General features: G+C 41.0%; 1 protein-coding gene and 1 pseudogene across 2 annotated transcripts; both read right to left on the reverse strand.

Moving 5' to 3' along the window:
• Window positions 1–9620: 9620 nt before the first annotated feature.
• Window positions 9621–26197, reverse strand: LOC118521267 (zinc finger protein 334). 2 transcript variants are annotated; one of them, XR_013442072.1, is made up of 8 exons: window positions 25773–26197; window positions 24308–24377; window positions 23569–23627; window positions 18636–18762; window positions 18250–18342; window positions 14849–14912; window positions 11696–12051; window positions 9621–11549 (listed from the first exon to the last, which is right to left on the reverse strand). XR_013442072.1 is itself a non-coding variant. In XM_078057256.1 (7 exons), the coding sequence occupies exons 3-7, from the start codon at window positions 23581–23583 to the stop codon at window positions 12003–12005; spliced, it is 348 nt and encodes a 115-aa protein (XP_077913382.1). In that variant the 5' UTR covers window positions 23584–23627; window positions 24308–24377; window positions 25773–26197; the 3' UTR covers window positions 9621–12002. The 2 variants fall into 2 exon arrangements, 1 of the variants encoding a protein (XP_077913382.1); XM_078057256.1 differs by having other exon boundaries at window positions 9621–12051.
• LOC144379318 (uncharacterized) lies at window positions 15422–16489 on the reverse strand (annotated as a pseudogene).
• Window positions 26198–27343: the final 1146 nt, after the last annotated feature.

The following is a 27343-nucleotide window of genomic DNA, read 5'->3' on the forward strand; positions in this document are numbered from 1 at the left end:
CTCTCTCCTGGACTCTCCACTTATAGACACTTTCTGTTGACTTCATGCAATTCTCTCCACCCATCTCCCTCTTCAACATCGCTGTATTACTTTTTTAACAGCTTTATGGCCACTCTTCAAGTAACAAAACAACCTTTCCCCTCAACAACAGATAGCATCTCTCCTCTTGGCACTTTATAAGATAAGGACATCCCTTCCTTACCACTTACCTTCTCCCCACCTCACCCTTAAAACGCTGCCATTCATCAAGCTTATTTTTACATTATCATCGCTGGTAACATTTACCATACTCCCTTCAAAGATAAAAACCATAAATAGCATTTACATCATTATGGTTATTTAAAAGTTCTTCACTGAATAGCCAGGTCCCCTGCTAGGATTGCATGTCCTTGTCTTTGGCTCCAAAATGAAAGTCTACATGAAATGAAGTCTACTTTCTTCCAGCATATTTAAGTAGGGTTCACTTTTTTCTACTTTTACCATCTATTCAAAATACTGCAGAATTTTTTTTAAAATTTTTATTGTTATGTTAATCACCATACATTACATCATTAGTTTTTGATGTAGTGTTCCATGATTCATTGTTTGTGCATAACACCCAGTGCTCCATGCAGAACGTGCCCTCGTTAATACCCATCACCAGGCTAACCCATCCTCCCACCCCCCTCCCCTCTAGAACCCTCAGTTTGTTTTTCAGAGTCCATCATCTCTCATGGTTTGTCTCCCCCTCCGATTTCCCCCCTTCATTCTTCCCCTCCTGCTATCTTCTTTTTTTTTTCTTAACATATATTGCATTATTTGTTTCAGAGGTACAGATCTGTGATTCAACAGTCTTGCACAATTCACAGTGCTCACCATAGCACATACCCTCCCCAGTGTCTATCACCCAGCCATCCCATCCCTCCCACCCCACCCCCCACTCCAGCAACCCTCAGTTTGTTTCCTGAGATTAAGAATTCCTCATATCAGTGAGGTCATATGATACATGTCTTTCTCTGATTGACTTATTTTGCTCAGCATAACACCCTCCAGTTCCATCCACGTCATGGCAAATGGCAAGATCTCATTCCTTTTGATGGCTGCATAATATTCCACTGTGTGTGTGTGTGTGTGTGTGTGTGTGTATGTATATATATATATATATATATATATATATATATATATATATATACCACATCTTCTTTATCCATTCATCTGTCGATGAACATCTTGGCTCTTTCCACAGTTTGGCTATTGTGGACATTGCTGCTATAAACATTGGGGTGCACATACTCCTTCGGATCCCTACATTTGTATCTTTGGGGTAAATACCCAGTAGTGCAATTGCTGGATCGTATGGTAGCTCTATTTTCAACTTTTTGAGGAACCTCCATACTGTTATCCAGAGTGGTTGCACCAGCTTGCATTCCCACCAACAGTGTAGGAGGGTTCCCCTTTCTCCGCAACCCCGCCAACATCTGTCGTTTCCTGACTTGTTAATTTAAGCCATTCTGACTGGTGTGAGGTGGTATCTCATTGAGGTTTTGATTTGGATTTCCCTGATAATACTGCAGAATTTTTATTTCTACTTGGAGGATGCCTTTCTTGTAGTTTTAGTGAATTCTTTTTTTGCCTAGGGTGAGAAACCTGCATTGCCTTTGCATCTTTGTCAAAAAATCAGTTGTCTATATACGTGTTCATGCTATGCTCTTACTACCCTTCTAACAGCTGTAGAATCTGCAGTTAGATCACCTCTTTCATTCCTGACGTTGGTAATTTGTGTCTTTTTTTCCTGATCAGCCTGGCTAGGTTGGTCAACTTTCTTTTCTTTTTAAAAAATATTAAGTAATCTCTACACCTAGGGCTCGAACTCACAACCCCAAGATCAAGAGTCACACAGTCCTCCGACTGAGCCAATCAGGTGCTCCTTCTTTTTGTTTTACTGTTTTTGTCTGTACTGGTTTCTTATTTTCTAGTTCATTGATTTCTTCTTTGATTTTTTTATTATTATTATTTTCTTCTCCTTTGGTTTAATTTGTTCTTTTTAAAATTTTCTTAAGGTGGAAGCTGAAGTCATGGATTTGAGACCTTCTTCTAATATAGGCACTTAGTCCTATGAATTTTACCCAAATACTGCTTTAGTGGCATCTCCCAAATTCTTATATATTATGTCTTCATTTTCCTTCAGTTCAAATACTTCTTAATTTCTCTGTTCATTTGTTTGAACAGTTAGAAACATATTTAGTTTGAAAGTACTGGGGAATTTTGCAGGCATTTTTCTGCTAAGTTCTAATTTAATTCTATTGTAGTGAGAGAACGTACTTTGCATAGCTTGAGTCTTTTTAAGTTTGTTGAGACTTGTTTTTACGTCCAGAATGTGGTCCAACTTGGGAAATGTTTCCTTGTGCACTTGAGAATGTATATTCTGTTGAGTGGAGTGTTCCATAAACAGCAATCAGATCTAGCTGGTTGACAGTGTTGCTCAAACCTATCATATATTTGCTGGTATTCTGCCTACATCTTTAATCAATTATTGAGACAGGGTATTGAAATCTCTGTAATTGTGAGTTTGCCTACTTCTCCTTGATATTCTTTTTGAGTCCTGTATTTTGAAGCTCTGTAGGTACATAAACATTTAAGGTTGCTTTGCTCTTCATTGCCTACTTCATCATTATGAAATATGTTTATTCCTGGACACTTTTATCACTCTGAGATGGGTTCTGTCTGCTATTAGTATAGCCAGCCACTCAAGCTCTCTTTTGACTGATAGCATGGTGTACATATTTTCCATCCTTTTCCTTTTAACCTATTTGTGCCTTTAAATATTTAAAGTGAGTTTCTTTAGAGAATATATAATTTGGTTTTGCTTATCCAATCTTGATAATCTCTACCTTTTTAATTGGGGTGTTTATACCAGTAGCTTTCAATGGGGGGGGGGAAGGGGAAGATTTTGTCCCCTCATGATATTTGGCAAAGTCTGGTGACATTTTTGGTGGTCACAACTGGGGATGGGAGTGTGCTACTGACATTTAGGGGGTAGAGGCCAGAAGTGCTATTAAATATCCTATGTGCTCAAGACAGCCTGTACAACAAGAATTATCTGGTATAAATTGTCAGTAATGCCCAGATTGAGAAACCTGGTATTGCCATTTACAGTTTTGTTTTTTAAGATTTATTTATTAGAGAGCAAGTGTGTGTGCACACATACTAGGGGGGGTGGGGTGGGAGGAGCAGAGGGAGAGGGACAGAGAATCCCAAGCAGACTCCCCACTGAGCTCAGAGCCTAACATGGGCCTCGATCTCACAACCCTGAGATCATGACCTCAGCTGAAATCAAGTCAGATGCTTGACCAACTGAGCCACCCAGGCGCCCCAATTGCTATTTACATTTAAAGTGATTATTATTTTTAAAATTATTTTTAAAGATTTTATTTATTTGAGAGAGAGAAAGAGCAGGGGGGGAGAGAGAAAGAGCAGGGGGGAGGGGCAGAGGGAGAGGGAGAAGCAGACTCCCCAGCTGAGCAGGGAGCCCAATGCAGGACTCGATCCCAGGACCCTGGGATCATGACCTGAACCAAAGGCAGACGCGTAACTGACTGAGCCACCCAGGCGCCCCATTTAATGTGATTATTGATATGGTTAGGTTTGAACATATCTTGTTATTGATTTGTCACTTCTGTTCTTTATTCCCCTTTGTCCCCTTTATTGCCCTCTTGAATTGAGTATTTTTTATTTATTTATTTTTTTTTAGAATTCTACTTTATCTTCTTTGTTGGTCTATTAGCTATAACTCTTTGTTTTATGTTAGTGGTTGCATTAGGGTTTGGGTTTATGGTATCAATCTTTAATACAACAGTTCTTCCATTTATCTCCACCCAGCCTTTATGCTGTTGTGATGCATTTTACTTTTTTGTCTGTTATAAGCCCCACAATACACTGTTGTTTGTGTTAATCAGCCAAACTCTTTTAGAGAGAGACATAAGTAATAATTTTAAAAACCTTACATATTTACCATGTAGTTATAATTTCTGATGTTCTTCATTCCTTTGTGTAGATCCTAATTTCCACCTGGTAGCCTTTTCCTTAAAATTTTTAAATTTAAACTTTTTTTTTTTTTTAAGATTTTATTTATTTATTTGACAGAGAGACAGCGAGAGAAGGAACACAAGCAGGGGGAGTGGGAGAGGGAGAAGCAGGCTTCCCGCAGAGCAGAAAGCCCGACGTGGGGCTCAATCCCAGGACCCCGGGATCATGACCCGAGCAGAAGGCAGGTGCCTAACGACTGAGCCACCCAGGCGCCCCTTAAATTTAAATTTTTAAATTAACTTGTGTAGTTCTGCTAGATATGAATTCTTTCAGCTTCTGTATTTCTGGAATTTTTGTTTCTTTTTTGCCTTCATTTTTGAAAGGTTTTTGCTGGGCGTAAGAATTCTGGTTGATAGGGTTTGTTTGTTTTTCCTTTCGTGTGTGTATAACTTTTTTTTTTTTTTTGAAGTGTTCCCAGTGGGAAGTCTGATGTCCTTCTTATCTTTGTTCAATGTGCAGAATGTCTTTTTTTTATCCTTTCTTAAAAAAGAGTTTTCTCTTTATTGCTGATTTTGAGCAGTTTGATTATCATGTGCCTTGGTGCACTTCTCTTCATGTTTCTTGTGTTTGGGTTTGTGGGGCTTCTTGGATCTGTGGGTTTATAGTTTTCATTGTGTTTAAGTTTTGGGTCATTATTACTTTTAAATTTTTTTTTCTTGTCTTTCCTTCTTCTTCCTCCCAGAGATTGCAGCTGCCCATGCACTAAAGCCATATGAAGTTTGGTAAATCCTCTAAACTTTTTCTTTTTTTCCTCTTGACTTTTATTAATAGATGGTGATACTTCTCTTAATCCTCCTATTCCAATTTTTGAGTTCTACATTCCATTTCTTCAGCCCTTTCTCCTCTGAGTTCTCCAACTAGGATCTCCATGTTATTGCTTTGCCTTTGGTTGGGTAATTTTGTTTTTGACTGTATAATTTTGCTATAAATGTGAACTATTAAATTTATTTAAACATTATATCTTCAAACCAATTATTTCTACTTTGTTCTTTTTAATTGCCACTTGATTCTGTCTTATATTATAACAACACTTATTTTTTAGAAAATATTACTCATCTATTTTAAACTATTCCTCTGTATCCATACATTTTCAATCACTTCAGTAGCCTCTCAAGATCTAGGATGAGGAGGATAACAGAAACCCATGCTAGTTCTCTGTCTTATCAATGGTATAACATTTTGAATTTATTAACCTATATAATACTTCCTATGTTCTATAGAAATACTCAAATTTTTTTCCTAGCAATTAACCAATCTTAATTTAGATTTCTTTATTATAAAAAGTTAGAACTTATAACCCCACAGTTTGACAAAAAAAGGTAAGTTTGACAGAGTGGGAGGTTATAAAATACAATGATGTGCTCATGCAGTATAAAACTTAAGTGTGGTGTGTGTGTGTATATATCAAAATTTGGGACTCCCTTTGACGAATCTATGCCTAGAATATATTTCAAAATATAATCAAGATGTATATATAAGCTATTCTTGGTGTTCTTAGCAATAACCGAAATACAACTCAAATATCCAAGTAGAACACTGGCCCAATCAATAACGACCCTGTCACAAAGTAAAATACATAATATATAAAATATACATATTAGTTTTACTGATATATATAAATATACATACTGATATATATCAGTAAAATTGATGAACCAGATTTATATTTACTCATATAAAGACCCCCAATTTTGTTGTTCAAAGGAAAACACTTAAAGTATAATCACTTTCACAAGTTGCTAGATCTATACAGAGCTATTTTAAAGAACCTTAAGGAAAATCAAGCTTTGGTCCCTGCTTAGAATTTCATGTGATTCTCTTTAGATTCTTTAAGCTTTTCTGTTTTGGTAATTACAATTTTAACTACTTTTTTTTTTTTTTTTAACAGTCACAAATATAAGTATTTCAAATTTACAGAAATTTTTCATGGGCCACATGTTGATCACCTAAATTCTTGTACTTGGAGAACACGTCTCATTCCTCCACCCCCACTTCCTGTCCTATCTCTCTGCAGTTCCCAGTCACTGAGACGTTCTCTTCTCCTGTACCCTACTTACTAATGATCTTGATGTTTGTTGTAATGCCTGGATTTAATTTTATTTTCCTCCTATTGTTTTCCTACTAGCATGTCAGCCAGCACTAGTGAATTATCATGCCCTTAATGAATCTGAGAATATTGTCAGACAAAGCTCTCACCATGCTAAATATAAAAAAAATTGTACTTCTGTCCAGTGTTATGAATGTGAGGACTGCAGCATGTCTTTCAACCATATCTCCCATCTTACTGGACATCAGAGAATTCACAAGGTAGAGAAAGCCCACAGACAGGGTGAGAACACAAAGGCCTTTAGGCATTGCTCATCATTTACAACACTCCAAAGAATTTATATTCTAGATCAATACTTGGAGTGTAACCAATGTGGTAAAACCTTTAACAGCACTTCCAAGTTTATTCAACACCAGAACGTGCACAGTGGACTGAAGCCATACAGTTGTGGTGTGTGTCAGAAGGCCTTCAGGTTTCTCTCCTCCTTTAAGACCCACGAGAGATTTCACATCGGCAAGAGACCGAACCTGATTCTCCATCACAAACCTCCCACTCAAAAGAAACTCTTTACCTGTAAGTCTTGTGGGAGGGCCTTTGACAGTTTCTCAGAAAAAATGCAACACCAAAAAATTCATATTAGAAAGAAATATTACACGTGTAATTATTGTAAAAAGGACTTCAGTCCATACTCGAAATTTATCCTACATCAAAGAGTTCATACTGGAGAGAGACCCTACAAATGTAACGACTGTGAGAAATCCTACAAAAGCAGCTCAAATCTTAAAAAACATCAGAAAATTCATACTGGAGAGAGGCCCTTTTCATGTAATGAATGTAAAAAGACCTTTACCCAGCACATAGATCTTCAACGTCATCAACACATCCATACTGGAGAGAAACACTACATGTGTAGCAGTTGTAAAAAGACCTTTGTCCATTTCTCAGATCTAACTCAACATCGAAGAACTCATACCGGAGAGAGCCCTTACCAGTGTAATGTTTGTAAAAAAACCTTTAAATATCACTCAAACCTTACTAAAGATCAGAAAATTCATTCTGAAGAGAAGCCTTTTACATGTGACGAATGCCAAAAGACCTTTCGCTATTGCTCAGACTTTCATCGACATAAAAACATTCACACCAAAGAGAAACTCTATAAATGTAATGAATGTCAGAAGGTTTTTAACAATAATTCAAATCTTCATAAACACAAGAAAATCCATACCGGGGAGAAACCTTTTGTATGTGATCAATGTGGAAAAGCTTTTAGCTTAAACTCAAAACTTACTCGACATCAGAAAACTCATGATAAAAAGAAACCCTAAAAATACAGAAGATGCAGAAAGGTATTTAGAAAGCACTTACCTTTGGGTTCAATCTCCAATTCTAACAAAAGAGATCAATGTGGAAAGGTTTTTAGTCAAAGCCTAATTCTGTGTAAAATATTTGAGAAATAGAAATAAGTATATGGTGAAGAAACAGGGAGATGTGATTAGAAATGTACTTATATTGCACGGACTTGCTTCTTCGAGCAAAAATGGCTAAATGTGTTCAACCGGAACTTGAAATTGGATAAGGCTGTTCCTATCATGAGAAGTAGGCTAAGAGATGGAGCAAAAAGGACATTTATTTTGTTGTCTGTTCATATTCTGTTTTCACTGGATGAATAAAAAGTGTATTTTCAATGGAGGCAGCTGTCTAAAAATGTAAACTTTTGTAGGGAGATGATGCAACGCGAATCTAAGCATAAATGAGGAAAACAAAAGCCTTCTCTTTGGAATCACAACTATCAGAAAAGAAGAAACTTTGCCAGGGGACAGTGAAAAATGAAAAGCTAATCATGACTAAAGAAGCTAAAGGATAAAGAGTTAAGAGGGTAGACATGAGAAATCTAAAGGTCACTGGTTGTGGGGTAGGGGGGCGGTGAGGGCTTCTGCTGTTAGTCTGAATGGATAGAACTCTGGAACTCCCAGCTTCCCTGAATAGTTAGCACCATCCTTAGATGTATTTAGACAACCAAAAAGGGGTGGACAGATTGCACAAATTCTAGTTAGATTCAGGACACGGAGAATCTATTACTTGTAGTGTTATTTGAAATAAGTTGATTTCCTGTATGCTTTAATGAATAAATGCTAAGTTTTCTAGTATATGCTAACACTGGTGTATAATGTTGAATCCATTCAGGCCTTGGGTCAGAAATCTAATTACACTTCCCTCCATCTGTTCCTATCACCACTGTGGCAACTTGGCCACGTTCAGCCAAGTGGGACAGGAGTGGTCTCACAAGTCTGTTTAAGGACTGGCCCCAATGCACAGAAAGTGATGGGAAGACAACATTCAGTTTCTTCTTTGCAGGGGGAGTCATTCTCACCTCTCTCTGCTTTTCCAGATATTACAGTGGCTGCCACAGAACTAAATTGTTGTGATCCCCAGATGTGGCCCCTCCTTGTCCTATTATGTGTTTATCTCTAAGAAAGTGACATATGTATAGGTTACCTTTTGCAAAAAGACCCCTTATAGCTTTAAAGGTTAAGTTATATATAAGCTGAAAATGCAACTGAATTAAGTTTTAAAATGAGTACAGAAGAAACATTATCAATACAACTATGGAAATAGAAGTGGTTGTTGGGATAAAGAGAAAAAATTGGGCACTGGACTCCTTACTAATTCTGGTTCTTAAAATTCTAGGTTAGAGTTAAAACTAAACAGGAACTATTTCATGTGTTTCAAATCTTAAGATTTCCAACATGGCTCCTATCAGGGTCAAATTGATAATTCTAAAGTCTGTATTAGAAGAAGAGAAAAGAAAGAAGCTTCATAGAACAGATTAGAACAGCTTGTTCTGAAAAGTCTAGAACTCCAAATCTGCCATCACTAGACTCAATAGAAACCTAGATCTCAATAAAAAATTCTTAACATCTATTCTTTGGATCTGCTGCCATGTTTCCTGGGGGCTACCACTAATTATAAGCCATAATTCTCCAATTATATGAAAAAGAAAAAATAAAAGGCTAGCCATTATGCAAAAGTTAGCCTATTTAAGACACTGTAAGAATTCCAGCACAAATTTTTATTTTCTGTTTATTTCCAACTGGATTTTAATAACAAAACCATATGAGATATTTATATCATTTAAGTAACTGGAGTTGTTGGTATGATAAAGAAGGGAGAAATTATAAATGCTTGTATTTAAGCTTAAAATGTCATCTGAACACTAACCTAGTGTATATACAGCTAATGTTTTTGTTTTTACTCATTAAATCCTTATTTACATTGAGTTTTCATCGTCACACATTTGAGGATATAATCTGTTTGTGGGTTGACTTAGGTTTAAGTCTTAACCCCCATGTGCAGGGGGTTTCTCCATTACTCTCACACGACTACCACACTCATGACACTTCTGACACCAGCTGTGGGGGGAGGAAGGGCTCCCACACCAAGCAATTCTGTGACGTGAGCCAGGTGTCCTATAATTTAGCTCAATTCTGATGCTATTTACTTGGAGATAAGATAGTGTCAGATCCTATGGGTCAAGGGCTCAGTCCCACAGGACTGCCCCCCCCCGTGCCAATCACAAGTCCAGCTTGTCACGTGTGCTGACCCATCAGCTATAAATCAGAGGTCTATGGCCCCTTCTACAGTTTGATTAATTTGGTAGCACAGATCATAAAACCCAGGAAAAGTTTACTGCTGCTTACCAGTTTATTATAAAAAAATAACAAAGGGTACAGGGGCGCCTGGGTGGCTCAGTTGGTTAAGCGACTGCCTTCGGCTCAGGTCATGATCCTGGAGTCCCGGGATCGAGTCCCACATCGGGCTCCCTGCTCAGCAGGGAGTCTGCTTCTCCCTCTGACCCTCCCTGCTCTCATGTGCTCTCTCTCAAATAAATAAATAAAATCTTTAAAAAAAAAATAAAAATAAAAAAATAAAAAAATAACAAAGGGTACAGATGAACATCCTACTGGAAGAGAGGTGTAGGACCAAGTATGTGAGAGAAGAGGTATGGGGCTTCCATGTCCTTTCCGGGGGCACCACTCTCCCAGCACCCCCATATGTTCATCAACCTGGAAGGTCTCCAAAGCCCATGCGATTGGGATTTTTAAGGAGGCCTCATTGTGTAGGCATGATGGATCATTAACTCAATTTTCAGCCCCTCTCCCCTCTCTGGAGAATGGGGTGTGGGCTGAAAATTCCAAGCTTCTAACCATGGCTTAGTCTTTCTGGTGACTATCCCCCAACCAGGAGCCCACCAAGAGCCCCCTCATTAAAAGAAAAGACACCACTGTCAGCTATGAGACTCTAAAGGATTTGGGAGCTCTGTGCCAGGAACTGGGAGCAGAAATCAATATACATCTTTTCTATTCTCTCACACCCTGGTACCTGCAAATGTGACCTTATTTAGGAATAAAACCTTTGCAGATATAACCAAGATGAGGTCAAAAGCCAGTCAATGATAATTACTATTAGATGAATGTTTTAACTTTATTAAAGATTGAATTATCTCTGTGAAGACCATTCATCTTGCACAGAATGCAAAATTGGAGTAAGTACACAGCATACTGTAATCTGTGTACACCATACAAGCAATGTTGGATATTTACATGAAATCAGTTGCTACCTCTCAGACGATTTGGGGATTCGGGGGGGAGGGTCTAAATTTAAAAATTAGCAAACTAGATTATCATGGGCTACAAGAGTATCCATGTAATACCTTCATAGACAGGAAATCTGCCGGCTGCTAAGTCTGTCTCTATTACACATTCTGAGGAAATAACCACAGGATGGGCCTGTGGTTCAACTGATGGAAATAAATCCTTTGCGGGGTAGACTCAGGCCCAAACTCCATCTGTCTCGTGACCATTACAGAAGTCCCTACTCTGACATGGCGGTGTTTGGGAATCAAAGAATTAGCATTATATTGGAGCCAACACCTAATGACCCTTGGAGGTCCGAGTATTTCCCTTCCTCCAGGGCATAGTTACGCTGGTAAATAACCACAGCTCCCTCTAGGAAGGCCTGGAGGAAGACTCACACTGTCTCCTATGGGTACATTGCAGGCCCTTATTCAAAGGTCCTCCCTGAAGCTACTTTGGGCCTAGGAGTGGACTTAGGTTTGGGAACTGAAGAAGGTACAGTGAATCTCCACTATAATCACTCATCAGGCTTCTGTCCGGGAGACCCAGACATTTTCCACTTGTATGTCAAGCTATACCTTAGAAGGCTGCCCATATTCGAGTCTCCATGACCAATTAGCCGTCACCAGCAGGCCAAAATCCTCTGATTACCACTCTGCCCTAAGGCATGTTATGATCACTGTCCACTGTGTCTCCAAGGGTTGGATGCTGACACCTGGCCTCTGCCACTCCAGGATCTTATTATTTCCATTCTGACAGTCTGTTTCCTGGGGCCACTTCTGGCACCAAATATGCAATCAGTCCTGTTAGGAAGCAGTGCATTCAAAAGGCATGAAAGAAAATGGGATGTAGAGATTCTTTACAAGTGTGGGCAGGGCTGGGGGAAACTGACAAGGATGGTGGGGGACACACAGGGCTAGCAACAGGGGGAAGTGTCCACTGTTCCTACCTTGAAGAGGACAGGGGAGTGTGATGACTTTGTAATGTGTCACGTTGGCTTGGCTGAGCTATATTCCCCAGAATTCCCTTCCCTGTACATTTCCAGTGAGGTCTTAGGTGAAATTTGGAAGGGTGGAGGTGGAGAAGTAGTTATCAGAGTCCATTTGAGCCGCTGTGACACAATGTCACAGACTGGGTAGCTTACAAGCCACAGAAATTTATTTCTCCAAGTTCTGGAGGCTGAGAAGTCCAAGATGAAGGTTCTTCTGGTGAGGGCTCTCTTCCTGGTTCACAGCTGGGGCCTCCCCACTGTGCCCTCACATGGTGGAAGGGGAGAAGGGTCTCTGTGGGGGTCTCTTTCTTTTTCTGAAAATTTTTAAGTTTTTTTAAAAAGATTTTATTTATTTATTTGAGAGGTGAGAGAGAGAGAATGAGCACGAGTGGGGGGGAGGGGCAGAGGGAGAGGGAGAAGCAGACTCCTCACTGAGCAGGGCAACAGACACGGGGCTCGATCCCAGGGGGTCTCTTCCGTAGGAACACGGATCCCACATTATCTCCCAAAGGCCCTACTCCCTAATACCATCACGTTTGTGGGCAAGGATTCAGCATATAAATTTGGGGAGGATGCATTCACATCATAGCAGCTGTCATTTGGGTTTTTTGCTCAGAAAGGCTTCTGTAGCTCACATATGTTGTGGCTCATCTGCTGGCTCTCCTTGCTGGCATGCGTCAGTAGACAGGCTGCTCTACCTTCCCCAGTACACCCCTCCCTCGAGCTACCAGGCCACTTCTCTTACCTTTAGTACAACTTCTTGAAAGAGTTGTTTGTATTCATTGCTCCCCGTGTGTCTCCTGCCATCGTTCTTGAAACCACTCCATTTATGCTGTGATTACCTGTGGTAGCCAGCCTCTAAGATGGCCCCAGTAGTCCCCACCTCCTGCTTTCCTGCCTTTGTGGGGTCCCCTCCCACCTAATATCAAGGTGGGTCTGTGTGACCAATACAGCACGGGGATTATGATAGTTATCACTTCCACAGCCAGGCTAAAGGGAAACTGTGGCTTCTGCCTTGCTCTCTCTTGGGTCCCTCACTCTGGGGATTGCCAGTCATCATGTGGTGAGGCCACTAAAGAAGCTCTATGAAGAGGTCAAGTGACGAAGAACGGAGGCCTCCAGCTAACAGCCATGCAAGGGAGCCATGTTGGAAGTGCACCCTTCAGCCCCAGTCAAGTCTGGAAATGACTGTGACTCTGATCAACATCTTGATGGCTAACTCATGAAAGACCCTGAGCCAGAACCACCTCCGTTGCTTCCAGATTCCTGAACTACAGAAACTCAGTGAGATAATCAATGTTGGTTGCTGTCTTTAAGTTGCGAAGTTTGGGGCAATTCGTTACACAGCAATAGATAACTAATATTACCCTGCGTTATGGGTTGAAGCACTAACCCCCAACACCTCAGGATGTGACCTTATTTGCAGCTTAATTAGTTAAGATGAGGTCATACTGGAGTAGAGTGGGCCCTGGTCCAATGCGACTAGTATCTTTACATAAAGGGGAAATTTGGACAGAGACGTGCAGGAAGGGAGAATGCCACATGAAGACTGGGTGATGCTCTCATGAGCCACGGAACTACCAGAATGCAGGAGAGAGGCCTGGGGCACACTCTTCCCAAGAACCTTCAGAAGGGAGCAAGGCCCTGCAATCCCTCGTCCTCAGACTTCTAGACTTCAGAACTGTGGTACAATAGATTTCTGTTGTTCCAAACCACCCAGTTTATGGTACTTGTTATGCCCCCCGTAGAAAACAAATATACCCTCCATGCAATGTCCTTTTTTTGCCTTTGGCTACTTTAAAAATTTTTCTCTTTATTAAATTTGGCTTTGATTTTTACATGTCTTGAAATTTGACTTTGATGTGCCTTGTGGTTTTGTTTTTACCCTGCTTGGGGTTCAGTGAATTTCTTGGATTTGTAGATTTACCGTTTCTATCAGATTTGAAAAACATTCTTCCCAACACATAGTTTTTCCATCTGTATAATGTTAAATATAAACAATAAAGAAAAACAATACAGTAATGGGCAGAATCTTGTGTTGCCACAGAACCCAAAGCAAGCAGGGAAGCAGAAGGCATAACTGGACAGACAGCTAACATGCAGACCTTTAGCACATGAAAATTTCTGAAACATACAAAGCAAGAAAGTACTAGAACTGAGGGGAAAATATAGACAACTTTGGTACAATTTAAGAAAAAAATTCCATCAATAAAGAATATAGTTTTTTTGTTTTTTTTAGGTAGGCCCCATGCCCAGCATGGAGCCCAGTGTGGGGCTCAAACTCATGACCCTGATATTAAGACCCAAGCTGAGATCAAGAGTCAGATGTTTAACCAACTGAGCCACCTGGGCACCCCAAGAATATAGTTTTAAAGTGAAAGATAATAAAATCCATTCTCAATAGCAACCAAGGCTTTGAAGTAACTATGAGTAAGTTTCAAAAAAAAGAGCAACACACACACATATAGACACACGTACATTTACATATATGTACATATTCATAATACATGCCTACACACCTGCGGATGTATACATATGCCAATTTTACCACTTGGATAAACCCGCTTCATCTTCCCTGGGGCAGAATGCACAATGTGGCAGAGGCCAGGAACGGGCTTAGGGAAAAATCCCACTCATGGACATGAGGATTTGAAGGAAAAACATCTCCTACTAACTTAATGGCAATCCTGCCTTCCTGCATGTATACATCCAACGTAATTCTAATTGGCATTACAGAGGCCTTTTTTTCCCCTCAGAATTTGGTAAGCGAATTCTAAAGAACACTTCAATGAACACATTTATTAGAAAAAAGAAACAGAAACAGGAACCCTGTCTGTTGACATATTCAAACCACTGACAGAATAGGGGTGAGTGGATACCAAGCAACACCAACACCAGGGGGACCAACCCTTTCTGGATTCAAACACCATCAGCATTCTCTTTACTACTCAAATCTGCTTCTCTCTGCATTGTTCTTTTCCTACTGCAATTGCTCTTTTCTTGACTTGGCTGCAGGGAGCTTCAGGATCACATATTAGCTGTCCTGTGTCTCTCTCTCATCACAAAAGTCCCACGAGGGCTTTGGTGAGCTCGGCTTTATCAAATGCTTACCTGTGGCATTCCCACTGTGGGGCCTGGGGGGTGGAGTACCAGGAAGTCCTCTTAGTTGGCGCCTCTGCAGATAAAGGGGTAAGAATCTGTTACTAAAAGGCTAAGGAGTCCGGGAAGACAAAACCAACCTGTCTAATCTGAGCACTGAAAACACCATAAATTGAAAGATTGTAAATTAATTATCGTAGGAACAATTGATACCGATTTGTAATGAAATAAGGTTAGATCCTCACACCTCATCACATATATTGTCAAGTAACAGAGTGGAGAAGACTTGACTAATTTCACTTAAATAATGTTTCATTATTTTAAAAGGGAGGCGCACTTGGCATAAAGTCTGATTGTGGAATGTTTTAATAACTCACACCGAATGTTTCACCACATGGATTAAACACACTCTACTTCTCTCCTGTGTGAGTTCTCTGATGTTGTAATAAGGGCTGATATATGGCAGAAAAATGTCTCACATTAATTGCATTTATAAGATTTCGCTCCTCTGTGCATTTTTATAAGGCTTTAGCATTCTGTAAATTATTTGATGTGTTACTTTGTTGGTCATTGCTTCTCCGGAATTTACCCCTTAGGAGCTTTCTGATGTAAAAGGAAGTTTGATTTGTGGCACAATGTTCTCTTGCATTTATTACATTCATAGGGTTTCTCCCCTATGTGTATTTTCTGATGTTCAGTAAGAGTCCTCAGCCGACGGTAGGTTTTTCCACATTCACTCCATTCATAGGGTTTCTCTCCTGTGTGAATTCTCCGATGTACTCTGAAGGCTGACTTACGGCAGGAGGATTTCCCACATTTGTTACAACCATGTAGTTTCTCCCCAGTGTGAGTTCACTGATATTCAATGAAGGAGAACTTCTGGGAGAAGGTTTTCCCACATTTGTTACACTCCTCGGGTCTCTCTCCTGTGTGTGTCCTCTGATGGTGAGTGAGGGCTGACTTCTGGCACAGGTTCTCACACATTCAACACACGCGTACGGTCTCTTCCGTGTTCAACAAGGTGTGAGTTTTTGCTGATGGCATCCCCATGTTCATTACACTCAAAGAGATTCTCCTTTGTGTGTGTTCTCTTATGTTTGTTGCGGTCTGACTTCACCATGAATGTTCTACCACATTTATTAAACACACCATGTTTCTCTCCTATGTGAGTTCTCTGATGTATAGTGAGAGTGGACTTATGACAGAGAAATGTCCCACATTCATTACATATGGAAGATTTCTCTCCTCTGTGAGTTATCTGATGTGCAATGAAGGCCAATTTAGCACACAGAAATTTTCCACATTGACTACATTCATAGGGTTTCTCCCCTGTATGAGTTCTCTATGTACAACTAGGGTGGGCTTCTTAGAAAAGGTTTTGCTACATTCACTGCATTCATTTGATTTCCTTTCTGCACACACCCTCTTCTGTGTAATGAGCTGCCCTTCTGAAGAAGGTTTCCCCCCATTTATGACAGTCAAGAGGTTGTTATTTCAAAGTCTGAATGTTCTGGTGCAGAATAAAGTCTTCATTTTGACTTTTGGCTTTCCTAACTGGATCATATTTGTGGTTTTTGTTTTGTTTTGTTTTTTTACTCCAGAATGACTTTTCTCACACTTAGAGTGGTAGTTTCCTATAGCCACTGTATTCATCAGGAATCTTTTTAAAATAGCTTTTCAGGGGTGCCTGGGTGGCTCAGTTGCTTAGGCATCTGCCTTCCACTTGGGTCATGATCTCGGGGTCCTGGGATCGAGCTCCACATCGGGCTCTTTGCTTAGTGAGGAGTCTGCCTCTCCCTCTGCCCCTCCCCAACACTTGTGTTCTCTCTCCCTCTCTGTCTCAAATAAATAAATAAAATCTTAAAAACAAACAATTTAAAAAAATTTTTAAATAGCTTTTCATCACAACAATTACTTCTGAATTAGTTTTCAAATTGGCTCCACAGGGATCATATTTGTAGGATATTTTTCTTGAGGGAACAATATTCATGCCCAGATTAAATGTTTTCCCAAATACATTATTTCTTTCTGTAATCAGTGTTTTATTATTGAGGCATAAAATTTGCCTCAAATGCTGCTTTGGATTTCCTTGTCTTTCTCTAAGACATCACCAACTTCTAGGAAAGAGCACAATTAACAATAACTTGTGAGCCCTTACACATTTGCTATGAAATGAGAGTTACAACTGCCTTGCAGTGGGGGATTCGACTTCAGGCCCAGCCTCCCAGAATTAAGGACATTTCAAGGGCAAAATCTCCTCTGTGGTTGATTTAGGGGAAAACAAAACCAAAAACCAAACCAAAACCAAACCCCCACTCAACCCCCCAGCCTGTTTCATAGGGTGAAGGGAAGAGGAAACTACCTTTGGCACAGAATAAGTAAGACAGTCACAGGGAACAGTGAGCACAAAGCAAACTGCGGGTAAGGCTGACAGAGGCCTGAGTAAGATAGGCAGGAGTCGAGGAAGCACTTGGAGAAGACAGGGAGACAGTGAGACCTGGACACACAGACCTCACTGACCCTTGTCAGTAGGACAAAGAAACAAAAAGCAGGTGTGAATCTGAAATTTTGGCAGTGACACGGGAACTCTGGAATTTGCACAAATTAAAAGGAGAATGTGGGCTGAGCAGGGCGGGGACTACGGTGAGGCAAGCATGACGTCTAGAGCACGTGCATGACCCTGAGAGAGTGAGTGTTTTCTTAAATTTGTGCCCGAGATACCTTGTTTGCCTCACCATAGTCCCCACCCTCGTGGGGCTGAGAATGGAAAGTGAAACTGCAATTTCTCAGTTAAAGGATAGAGAGAAAAATGGAAAGTAACTAGTCAGATCATGTAAATCAAGCAAGATTTCTTTTTCTTTTTTAGAGGCGGGGAGGGGCAAAAGGACAGAGAGAATCTTAGGCAGACTCTGTGCAGAGCGCGGAGCCCAACGTGGAGCTTGATCTCACAACCCAGAGATCATGACCTGAGCTGAAATCAAAAGTCGGACGCTTCACCGACTGAGCCACCCAGGCGCCCCAAGATTTATTTCTCTCAAGATGGATCTATGAATGTCTGAATATACAACAAGTCTATGACAATGGCCAGTGGGGGGGTGGTCAGGTAGGCAACAGAGAATGCCACAGAAATAATGTGCAAGGTACGGTGAAGGAGGGACTGGGTTCCGGGGATACGTAACTTAGTGGCAAAAATCTTTATAAATTTTTCAATTAAAGAGAAGAGTACATTTATTTGGGGATGATGTTTTATGTATCTGCAGCATGACAATGATCTAATCCTCCATTACCTCCCAAGGTCTGGGGCCTATAAAAAGAGATTCCTGAGAAACATTACAAAGATGCCAACTATGATCAGTAACGGCTTTGGAACTCTCCTTTCCACTGGTTTCCACCTACTCTGATCAGTTACTCACCTGGGTAGTTCTGACCTGAGAATTCCTCCACTATCCATGGCTCTTCTCCTTGCCCCAGTTTGAAGATCACATCTGGTTTGCTAACATGATACCCTGTTAATGGGAAATAACACAGAACTTGGACCAAGCTCTTTGGACTTCAGGGACTCTGAAGGATGAAGAGAGCACAGCTTTAGAAGCTACGTGATGAGGATGCCCAGCAATTCATCAATAAAGCTAGAACATTTGGAGGAAGGTTGGGAGGGGCAGTGGATACACACACACAGTTCTACTGCCTAAATCATCTTTCTTCCTGATGCTCAAGGCTAAATAATTAAATTCAACATGTTTTTGTGACACAGAGCAAATGCATGCTCTTGGGAGCTAAACAGGGAAGCTGCACTCACCCACGGAGACCAGCTGTCTGTAGTTTTCCAGAATCACAGCCCTGTCCAGGAGCCTCCGAGCAGGACACAGTTGCTGCCACTCCTCCCGGGTGAAGTCCACAGTCAGGTCCTTGGATGAAACTGATCTCTGAAAGAATATGTTCAATCCAAGGTGAATAGAATCCCATTGGATTCTTGGGGTGCTCCCTACCCTTCACTTTGGAGACTGCTGTTGTGAATAGTGGAAATCCATAGAGATATTTGTTAGCAAGAACTGGAGTCTTATGATCAAATTTATATTTTAGAAGCAATGCTCTAGAGCACAGGGGTCAGCAAACTACAGTCTGTGGGTCAAATCCAGCCCACTGGGAGCCAAATTAGGCCATGCCCATTGGTCGACACATTACCAACCTGCCTTCACACCACAGTGACTGTGTTGAGTGGATGTGACAGAGACCATGTGGCCCTTTGAAACAATGTGTGCTGTCCCCAACCCTAGAAAAATGGCAAATGGCTTAAAGGTCAAACTAGAGGGAAAGAAAGCTAGGACCGCACTGTGAGTCATGCCCATGGGTAGTTCTAGTGGGGGTGGGAAGGAGGGAATAGACCCTACACGATGAGGAACAAGGGGATTTGGCCTCTAACTGGTTGTGGGAAATGTAATGTCCAGATTATTTTGCATGATCAGCTGGTAGTACTGTATGCTGAGATTAGGAAGACAAAACCAAAAAAGAACTGACCACAGAAAGCTAGTGCATTGCTATTTAGAATGTTACGCTTGGGTCTGTGGAGCATACAAGTAGAGATGTCCAGCTGGATATTTGGTTCTGAGCTCAGAAGACGGAGAAGACAGAGTGGTAGCAAAAGCCACACTGAAGGCGTAAATAACAGAGAAGACCTCTATGAACCAATACGGAGTGATTTTCGGGCTATATTGTTAAGTAAAGAAAGCAAAGTGTGGAAGAATATCTATAGTATGCTACCTTTAATATAAGAAAGAAGGGGATATAAGAAAATGTACAGCTGACCCTTGAACAACGTGGGAATTAGGGGCACTCATCCCCTGCACAATCGAAAATCCATGTGTAACTTTTGACTCTCCCCAAAAACTTAACTACTAATAGCCCACTGTTCATCCAGAGCCTTACTGATTACATAAACGGCTGATTAACACATACTTTGTATGTTATATGTATTTTATACTGTATCCTTGAATAAAATAAACTAACCTAGAGAAAAAAAATGTTATTAAGAAATGTAAGGAAGAGAAAATACATTTATAATACCGTGCTGTGTTTATAAAAAAAAAAACTCTGCATGGAGCACTGGATGTTATGCGAAAACAATGGATCGTGGATCACCACATCAAAAACTAATGATGTACTGTATGGTGACTAACATAATAAAATTTTTTAAAAAACTGCATATAAGTGGATCCACACAGTTCAAATCCCTGTTGTTCAAAGGTCAACTGTACATGTAGCCACTTGTGTGTAAGAAAGATAAACAAAAAGATAAACCGGAAACCAATGAATGGGTTACCTTCCAGAGGTAGGTGGGAACAGATGGGAAGAATAGAGGAGCAGGAATGGGGAGATGGATGGGGAGAGGTGACAGTTTTCTAAGTATATCTTTCCATATAGTTCTGATTCTTAGAACTATGGTGATAGCACACACCCCCAAAATAAATATAATCAACCAGGATGTGGAATCGAGGCCCCATATGGAATATAAACAGTAACAAATGAACCTAACTATAATAAAATTAAGTAACTACAGTGAAGGGGTTTGAGAAAGAAAGTAAGCAACTTTGGAGAAGAGGGTTTTGACTACATTGTATAAGGCTAAAGAACTGTATGCAGTGACATTCTAGTTGGGAAATTCGTTTTTCACATGGGGTGTGGATCAGCGATTCTTTAACAACCTCATGTGTACACTTGAATGAGCAAATAAGTAAATATAATGTAGACTGTGACAGCCAGGTTTCTCCCTGTCAGACAAAGAGGTTATAAATAAGAAAAAGAAAAGGCTAGAATGAACCCAAGAAAACGACTGGCCAGTAAAGTGTCAAGGTCACGAGAGACAGAGAAAGACTGTTCGAGATTGCAGGAGGCTAAGGAGACATGACAACCAAATGCAATGGGGGAGCCTAGGTTGGATCCCTGAGCTGAAAAGGACATTCCTGAGACAACTGGCAAAATTTCAGTAAGATGGAGAGTAGCACTGTATTAATGTAATTTCCCTGGTTTTGATCGCTGTGCTGTGGTTTTCAAAGATCAGGAGAAGCAGAGTGAAGGGTATGCGTGCTTTGTGTATGATATTTCTAATTCTTTTGTAAGTCTAAATAAATAAAATCTTAAAAAAAAAAGATCTGAGCCTATTACCATACTCCATTTTACATTTGAACACACAGTATTTTTATACTTTTTATACAGGGAACACTGTATTTAGTTCAGATTGGAACTTCAGGGATTTCCACTTCTTTTGAAAAATACTGCTAATGGCCATCCTGCTCACGGGACTTGAATCATGAAACATCGCACCCACATCTGTGGGAATTTTTAACTGTCACATTCACAGTGATTCTACCTACAGGTACACACATCAGACTACCTCTCTGACTTAGTATAGTTGTATGTGAGTGTTCCATACTAAAATACATACTAACTCCTTTTTTAATTAATTAATTCAATTAGTTTGCTTTTATCCCTTTACATCAGAGAATTTTACTGATTTTTAAAAATTATGCAAGTAGGTTCTATTACCCATGATTTCCAAAATAAGATGAAGGGAAGATGGGTTTTAGCTAGGATGTCTAGGAAACAGAGCTGACTCTTATATGGGGGGCTCCAGCCAGAGCAGTGAGGGTGGAAAGAAAGGACGTAAGCAACGAGGGGTGACAGGCAGCACCACCCTGCCCACCACTTCACTACACGCCCAGACAGGCAGCAGGTCTCTGAGCAGGAGCATTCAGCCAACGCGTGGGACCTCTCCACAAGGGCCACATGGATAGTACGTAGAACAGTGAAAGGAGAGAAAACGTATCTGTCCACTTGCTTCTCATTTCCCACTTCCCTTCAGTCAAGGTTCACCCCGAGATGAGTTAACTTGCCCACACTTCCGGGCTGCATTGTCTGGTTCCAGGATATCTCCCCGAGGAGGCCAGATACCCCACTTCCTGTGTTGTTTTATCCGGGTCTATAGGAGGGGCAGCCCGGCATGGGTGGAGTATTGACGGAGAGATAAAGGAGATGGGTGAACATGAGGTTTGTGTCCTAAGAGACATTATAGAAAGTGTCCTGGGTCTGACGGTGGTGAGAACCCCTCCCCATGCTTTGTGTTGTCTGTGTAATGTCTAGCTCCTTCCCCAGCTTCTGAGCTCCCCGAGGACAGGGACAAGATCTCTTTTATTCAAGCTGTATCAAGAGCATCGTGCCGTGCATAGTGTTTGGCATATCCTGGCTTGATCGATATGTGGCTGTGGAATGAAAGGTTCGTAGTGGTAGGAATTAAAAAGAAGAAAAAACAGGTCATGACATGAATAGCCTTATCAGTCATACCAATGACCGAAAGAGCCTGGGAATGGTGTGGAACCACTGCAGCAATTTCTGTATTAAGAGACGTGACTAGATTGGCATTTTAGGGGGATCACTCAGCGTGAACAAGTCTTCTCGTAGGGAAGGGAAGGAGGCAGGCAAACGGAGAATTATGATAATCCAGGAGAGAAAAACTGAGGCAGGGGAAGAGGGGATGGAGGACAAAGAACAAATTCCAGAAACGTTTACAAGACAACATTCGCAAGACTTGATAACTGGATATAGGAGGTGAGGAAAAGGAGAGCTTGAGCTGGGCCCCATTATCTGGCCTGTCTAACCTTCCAGATAGTAGGGGCACTGATAGGGAATGAAGAGGAAGAAGCAAACTGAAAAGACTGGAAATGTTATTTCCATTTTGAACATGAGGACTCCAAAGGCCTTCTGGACGTGCTTATAGAGATGCTCAGCAAGTCTCAAGCTGAGGTGGAAAAAGACTTCGGAGCATAAAAAGCTGCATGTCAAAACCACAAAGGGGATGAAAAAAACCCAGGAACAATAATGGGCTAGTAATGTAGGGAAGAAGATTCTATAAAAGATATAAAGAGAGCCAGGAAGAGAACCATGTGGATGATATCAGAGATCATCAGAGGTGCATGTCAGGGAGGGGATGGCCATACTGTCAAATGCAACACAGAGTTCAGTAAAGCACAGACTGGAAAATACCCATTAGGTTTGGAAATATTTAGGCTACTGCTAAGTTTTACCAGGACAGATCCATGGGAGCATGGTGGGGGGGGGGGAGGCGGGGGCAGATCCAAGACTGCATGAAGTGAGTTGAAGTGAGACCAGCAAGTGAGGAAGTTTTACCCACAGGATAGAAGACTGAATTGTTCCCTCTACAACCTGTTTCAAAAGTAGAGCTGAAAGAAATAGTTATAGGACACTATTTGATGAATAGGTGATCCATTTATTCTCATTTGTATCCCTGGATCATAGAGAATCATCTGAATGGTGTCTACTCAGAGGACAATGAATTGGTCCCCTCCAATAACCGAGCTTTGCCTGCATATGAAAGTCACGGGAAACCCACTGCATTTCTTTCACTATGTTCTTGGCAAGACTGGCCCCTGTGTCATTTATTCAAAGATCATCTAAGAAAATGTTTAGATATAAATGACAGGAAAACCATTCAAATAGCCAATGTAAGACCTATCTCATATTGTCTGGGCCCTTCTGGATAAGTCTATAGGAACATATGATTTCTGTATATTTATGTCAATTTTTCCGGCAGTGATCTGATACTCTTTTTTCTGATGCTTTATTTTACATATTTCTACCATTTCATTTGAATGAACATTACTAGAAATGTCTTTGAAATCCACTGTAAAATGTGGGAACTAAATCCCTAAACAACTTACCTGGGATTTGTTCATTTTCGGATGCTCTTGAGAAAGGGCCAGGAGTTGGGATACCAGACCTGGGTAAGGAAGAAGAGGAATATAATCATGAGACGTCTGGCTAACTCAGCAGCTCTTAGGATTACCTATCAAGAAAATGGTCTTATGACCAATCCGGTGAAGGAATATCCACTTGTCCATTTGTAATTCTGAAATGATAATAGAGAACTTTTCTTACTGAGTGAATATAAACAATTTTTTTTTTTTATGGAATTACTGTCAACTTAGGCCTTGGAAAAAATTAAAACTAACCTGAGTGCAGTAATAGATTGGATCAATAAAATTCAGGATATACAAAGTTTGGAACATGATTCCAACATTAAGAATAATACTAGGATTACAATACTTATTGGCACAGAAAATGTTGAAATTATGTCATTTACCTATTTTCCTACTAATATTTTTTAGCCATTTGAGAGCAGAGAATCCAGGAGAAGCTCAGAAAGGAATGCATGTGCTTTAAGATGTTTGCCTTTTTGTCTGGCCTCCCTCAGATGCAGTTTCACCAGAGGATCTTTTGCTAAGAAACTTGTTTTAACTTAAATGTGGCAGAGGACAGAGCCCTGACCTGGAAACCGAGATGTGAATTCAGTTCTTGGCTATCACTAGCAAACTGCATAACTGAAGAAGATATTGGCCTCCTGAGTCCTAATTTTAAAATAAAGCAAAGTTACACAGTTTTAAAAAACCTTCTCTTTACCTCCACTTGTGATTCTACAAGGGGGACATTTGATGAATCCCAGGTTTGGTGGTGGATGTGGTTTGAGTGGCTAAGAATAAACAGAAAGAGTGGAGATTACAGGGAATGACACATATGTGCTTGGAAAGTGATGAGAAATTACTTCCTTAGCTATGGCTGGTACCCCTTCCCTCCAACCCACACCCCCACAAATACTTCAGGGAAGCGTCTTTTCCTGTCCCATCAGCACCCTGCCCTTTCCCTTCTTTTGAAAGTTGAACTAAAAGTTTTGCTGAGCTACAATATCCACAGTCTCTGATATGGTGTTATCATCCAGACTTTGCTCACACTGGAGAGGAAAATTCTGCCCAGTAACTTGAATACGTTCCTTTCAAGGATTCTTCTGCTTCCACACTGAAATTCTAGGGAGAGGTTTCCGTTCAGGAATATGTTCTCCCAGGTGGGATTTCTGTTCCTGGGGACTGCTGCTTTTTACTTCACAGGAATGGTTTTGTTTCATCCTGGACCTTGGAGCCACATTTCCATTAGCTGGAACCTACACTTGGACTCCCAAGGGTCAAGTGCCTGGTGAGCTGGACTTTTTCTAGAATCTAATCAGGGCTGCTGAAAAGTGAGACGATGCTTCAGGAGCAGGAAGAGCCTAGAAGCCTCAATTACGCCTTGTGACCTAAGGAAAACAAGTCAAACGGTCTATCAAAACATATGGCACAATTGCTTCTTAGGACACACACAGGACAAGTCACTGTGCCAGAGAAAACTCAATGGGTGTAGGTAGAGGAAAACGCGGACTACAGAGATCATGAGACCAGGAGTAAAATAGACCTAGTTTGAAAACTCAATCCATTCACTTTAGCTTTCTGCAAATGAGGTTTTTAAATGTGCACCAACAGGGGAAGTAATGCTGTCCCCACAGCTTGGTTGGGAGGATTGAATGAAATGTCTAAAATTCTTTGTAAAATGATAGCAGGGAATACTTATCCAGGACATACTATATTTTTGGCTTGACCCTCGGATCATTTTACCTCGGAACAACCCTTGTGAGGCAAATATGATTACTATGCTCATTTTACAGGCGAGGAAACATGATTAGTCTAAATAACATGCCCAGGGATGCAGTGCTGTTTTGTGACAGGACCTGATCTGAACCCAAACATCACGCTCTTAAAACCTAATGCAATGCTGCCGACATCTCCGCCCCGACCCTCAAGCCCCTCACTGAACTCTTTCTCGTCCAGGCAATTCTGCACCCTGGCCCTTCCCTTCAACTGCAGCTCGCATCTTTCTCCTAACAAATACTTAGTGTAAAATAACTAACATAATAATAATAGTATTTATTTCTCATAATGAATATTTGCTCACTTCCCTGCTGCCCTCTAGCACGTTTCAACCCAGCCCGGCAGGCTGCAGATCCAAGTGCATCAGCGAAACTTCTGGAATCAGACGTTAGCCATTTGGATGCACAAACCTTTCACCCTCACAAAGCACCTTCTTCAGGCAAAGAAAGGCTGCAGAGAGCGCCCGCCCTGAGGCCTGCGGGACAGGAGGCCAGCCTGGCTCTCGCCGCTCTTCTCCGGGACCAGCGGAAAGCCGCTGGGTGACTCCCTCCCGAGGGATGGAGGAGAGCGCGCGTCCACCCTCCGCGGACCGGGGCCAGCTCCGCCCCGCCCTTCCCTCCGACCCCCGAGGGCCCGGAGCCCCCTGCCAGTCCTTCTTCTAACTCGCGGTTGCACCGCTGCGCTTCCACTTTGCACCAAGTACAGGTGAGCGTGGAACCCGAGCAACTGGAGACTGCGGGACGCGCCCCCGGAAGAACCTGGAGAATAAGAAACAGCGCCAGGCAGAACGCCAGGATCAGCACACGCGCAGAAGCAGGCCCCGGGCCGCCCTTCCCAGGGTTCCCCAAGGGGCGGTCGGCGCCTTTTTGAACTACATTTCCCATAAGGCGCCGCGGTCCCCGCCGCCTGCTTAGGAATTCTTCAAGGAGCGTCTGTTTGATTACCGGGCTTGATGAATTGCTATGAACCATTAATACAAGAAAAAAAGTTGCCTATTAACTTCATCGAAGACTATAGCTGAGAAGCGAAGATTACAGACTATGAAATGTCCACCCACATGTTAATGATTCCAAAATCTTTATCTTCCTCCTAAACTTCCCTAGAGAGCACCAGAGCCGTTTATCTTATTCTTTCTACTGTTTTTCCCCTCTGAGCATCAGAAAACACACTGGGGAATAACGCTGCAAACATTCTAAATGTGAGAAAGCCTTCTTTATATCTGAGATTTCGTAGGGGAGCAATCAGAAGAATGCAACCAATACAGGAAAGACTTCACCTATTTGGGTGGATCCATATAAACATGTTGAATGTGTGAAAGCATTGTGGAATTCAGACATTATCTATCCAAGAATTCATGCTGAAAGAAAATTTATCAGTGGGGAGTGTAGTAATAAAAAAAAGTATGATATACTCTTAAATAAAACAATAGGCAAACACATATATGAAGCATAATTTTATCTTTTACATATACATGTTTAGATAAAGATATGCACATTTAAGTAGGTATTCATTTAGATAAAATTTAGAAAGATATGCTCCAAAATTAACAATGGTAATCCATGAGATTATTTAGGAGGAAGAGGGACTTTCCCTTGTGCATATATATATTTTTTCTATGAATAAGTAAAATGGATGATTTTTCCATTTTATGTATGAAAGATAGACAAAGTGAAATGGAAGTATAAAGGCATTCTTGGCCTATTAATTTGAATTTCAAATGTGTGTGTCTGTGTAGAGAGAGAGAATAGAATATACACACACATACAAATAGATCTTCATTGAGATAAGCCCTGGAATTGAAAATATTAAATGTTCACTACTTATAGGTACAGGTTCAGGTTGATACAGAATTTTTATTTTTGATGTTAAGTATTTTTCTTTTTAGAAATTTCCTTAATGTCTCAGTAACTTCTGTCTTTCCTCAAATCATTCTTTCTGCCATCTTGCCATCTGCTGTTAACTGGTCATCTAATCTGTGGTG

The sequence above is a fragment of the Halichoerus grypus genome, chromosome 10, assembly GCF_964656455.1.
Source record: "Halichoerus grypus chromosome 10, mHalGry1.hap1.1, whole genome shotgun sequence".
Classification (NCBI taxonomy): Eukaryota; Metazoa; Chordata; class Mammalia; order Carnivora; family Phocidae; genus Halichoerus; species Halichoerus grypus.

Excerpts from the sequence above, each read along its gene's own strand:
- LOC118521267 (XM_078057256.1), bottom strand. Across the intron at positions 18,343-18,635 it reads CAGACAGCTGGTCTCCGTGG|GGTATCATGTTAGCAAACCA; the intron begins GTGAGTGCAGCT and ends TCCCATTAACAG. Across the intron at positions 12,052-14,848 it reads CCACAGTGGGAATGCCACAG|AAAAAGAAAGAGACCCCCAC; the intron begins GTAAGCATTTGA and ends AAAAATTTTCAG.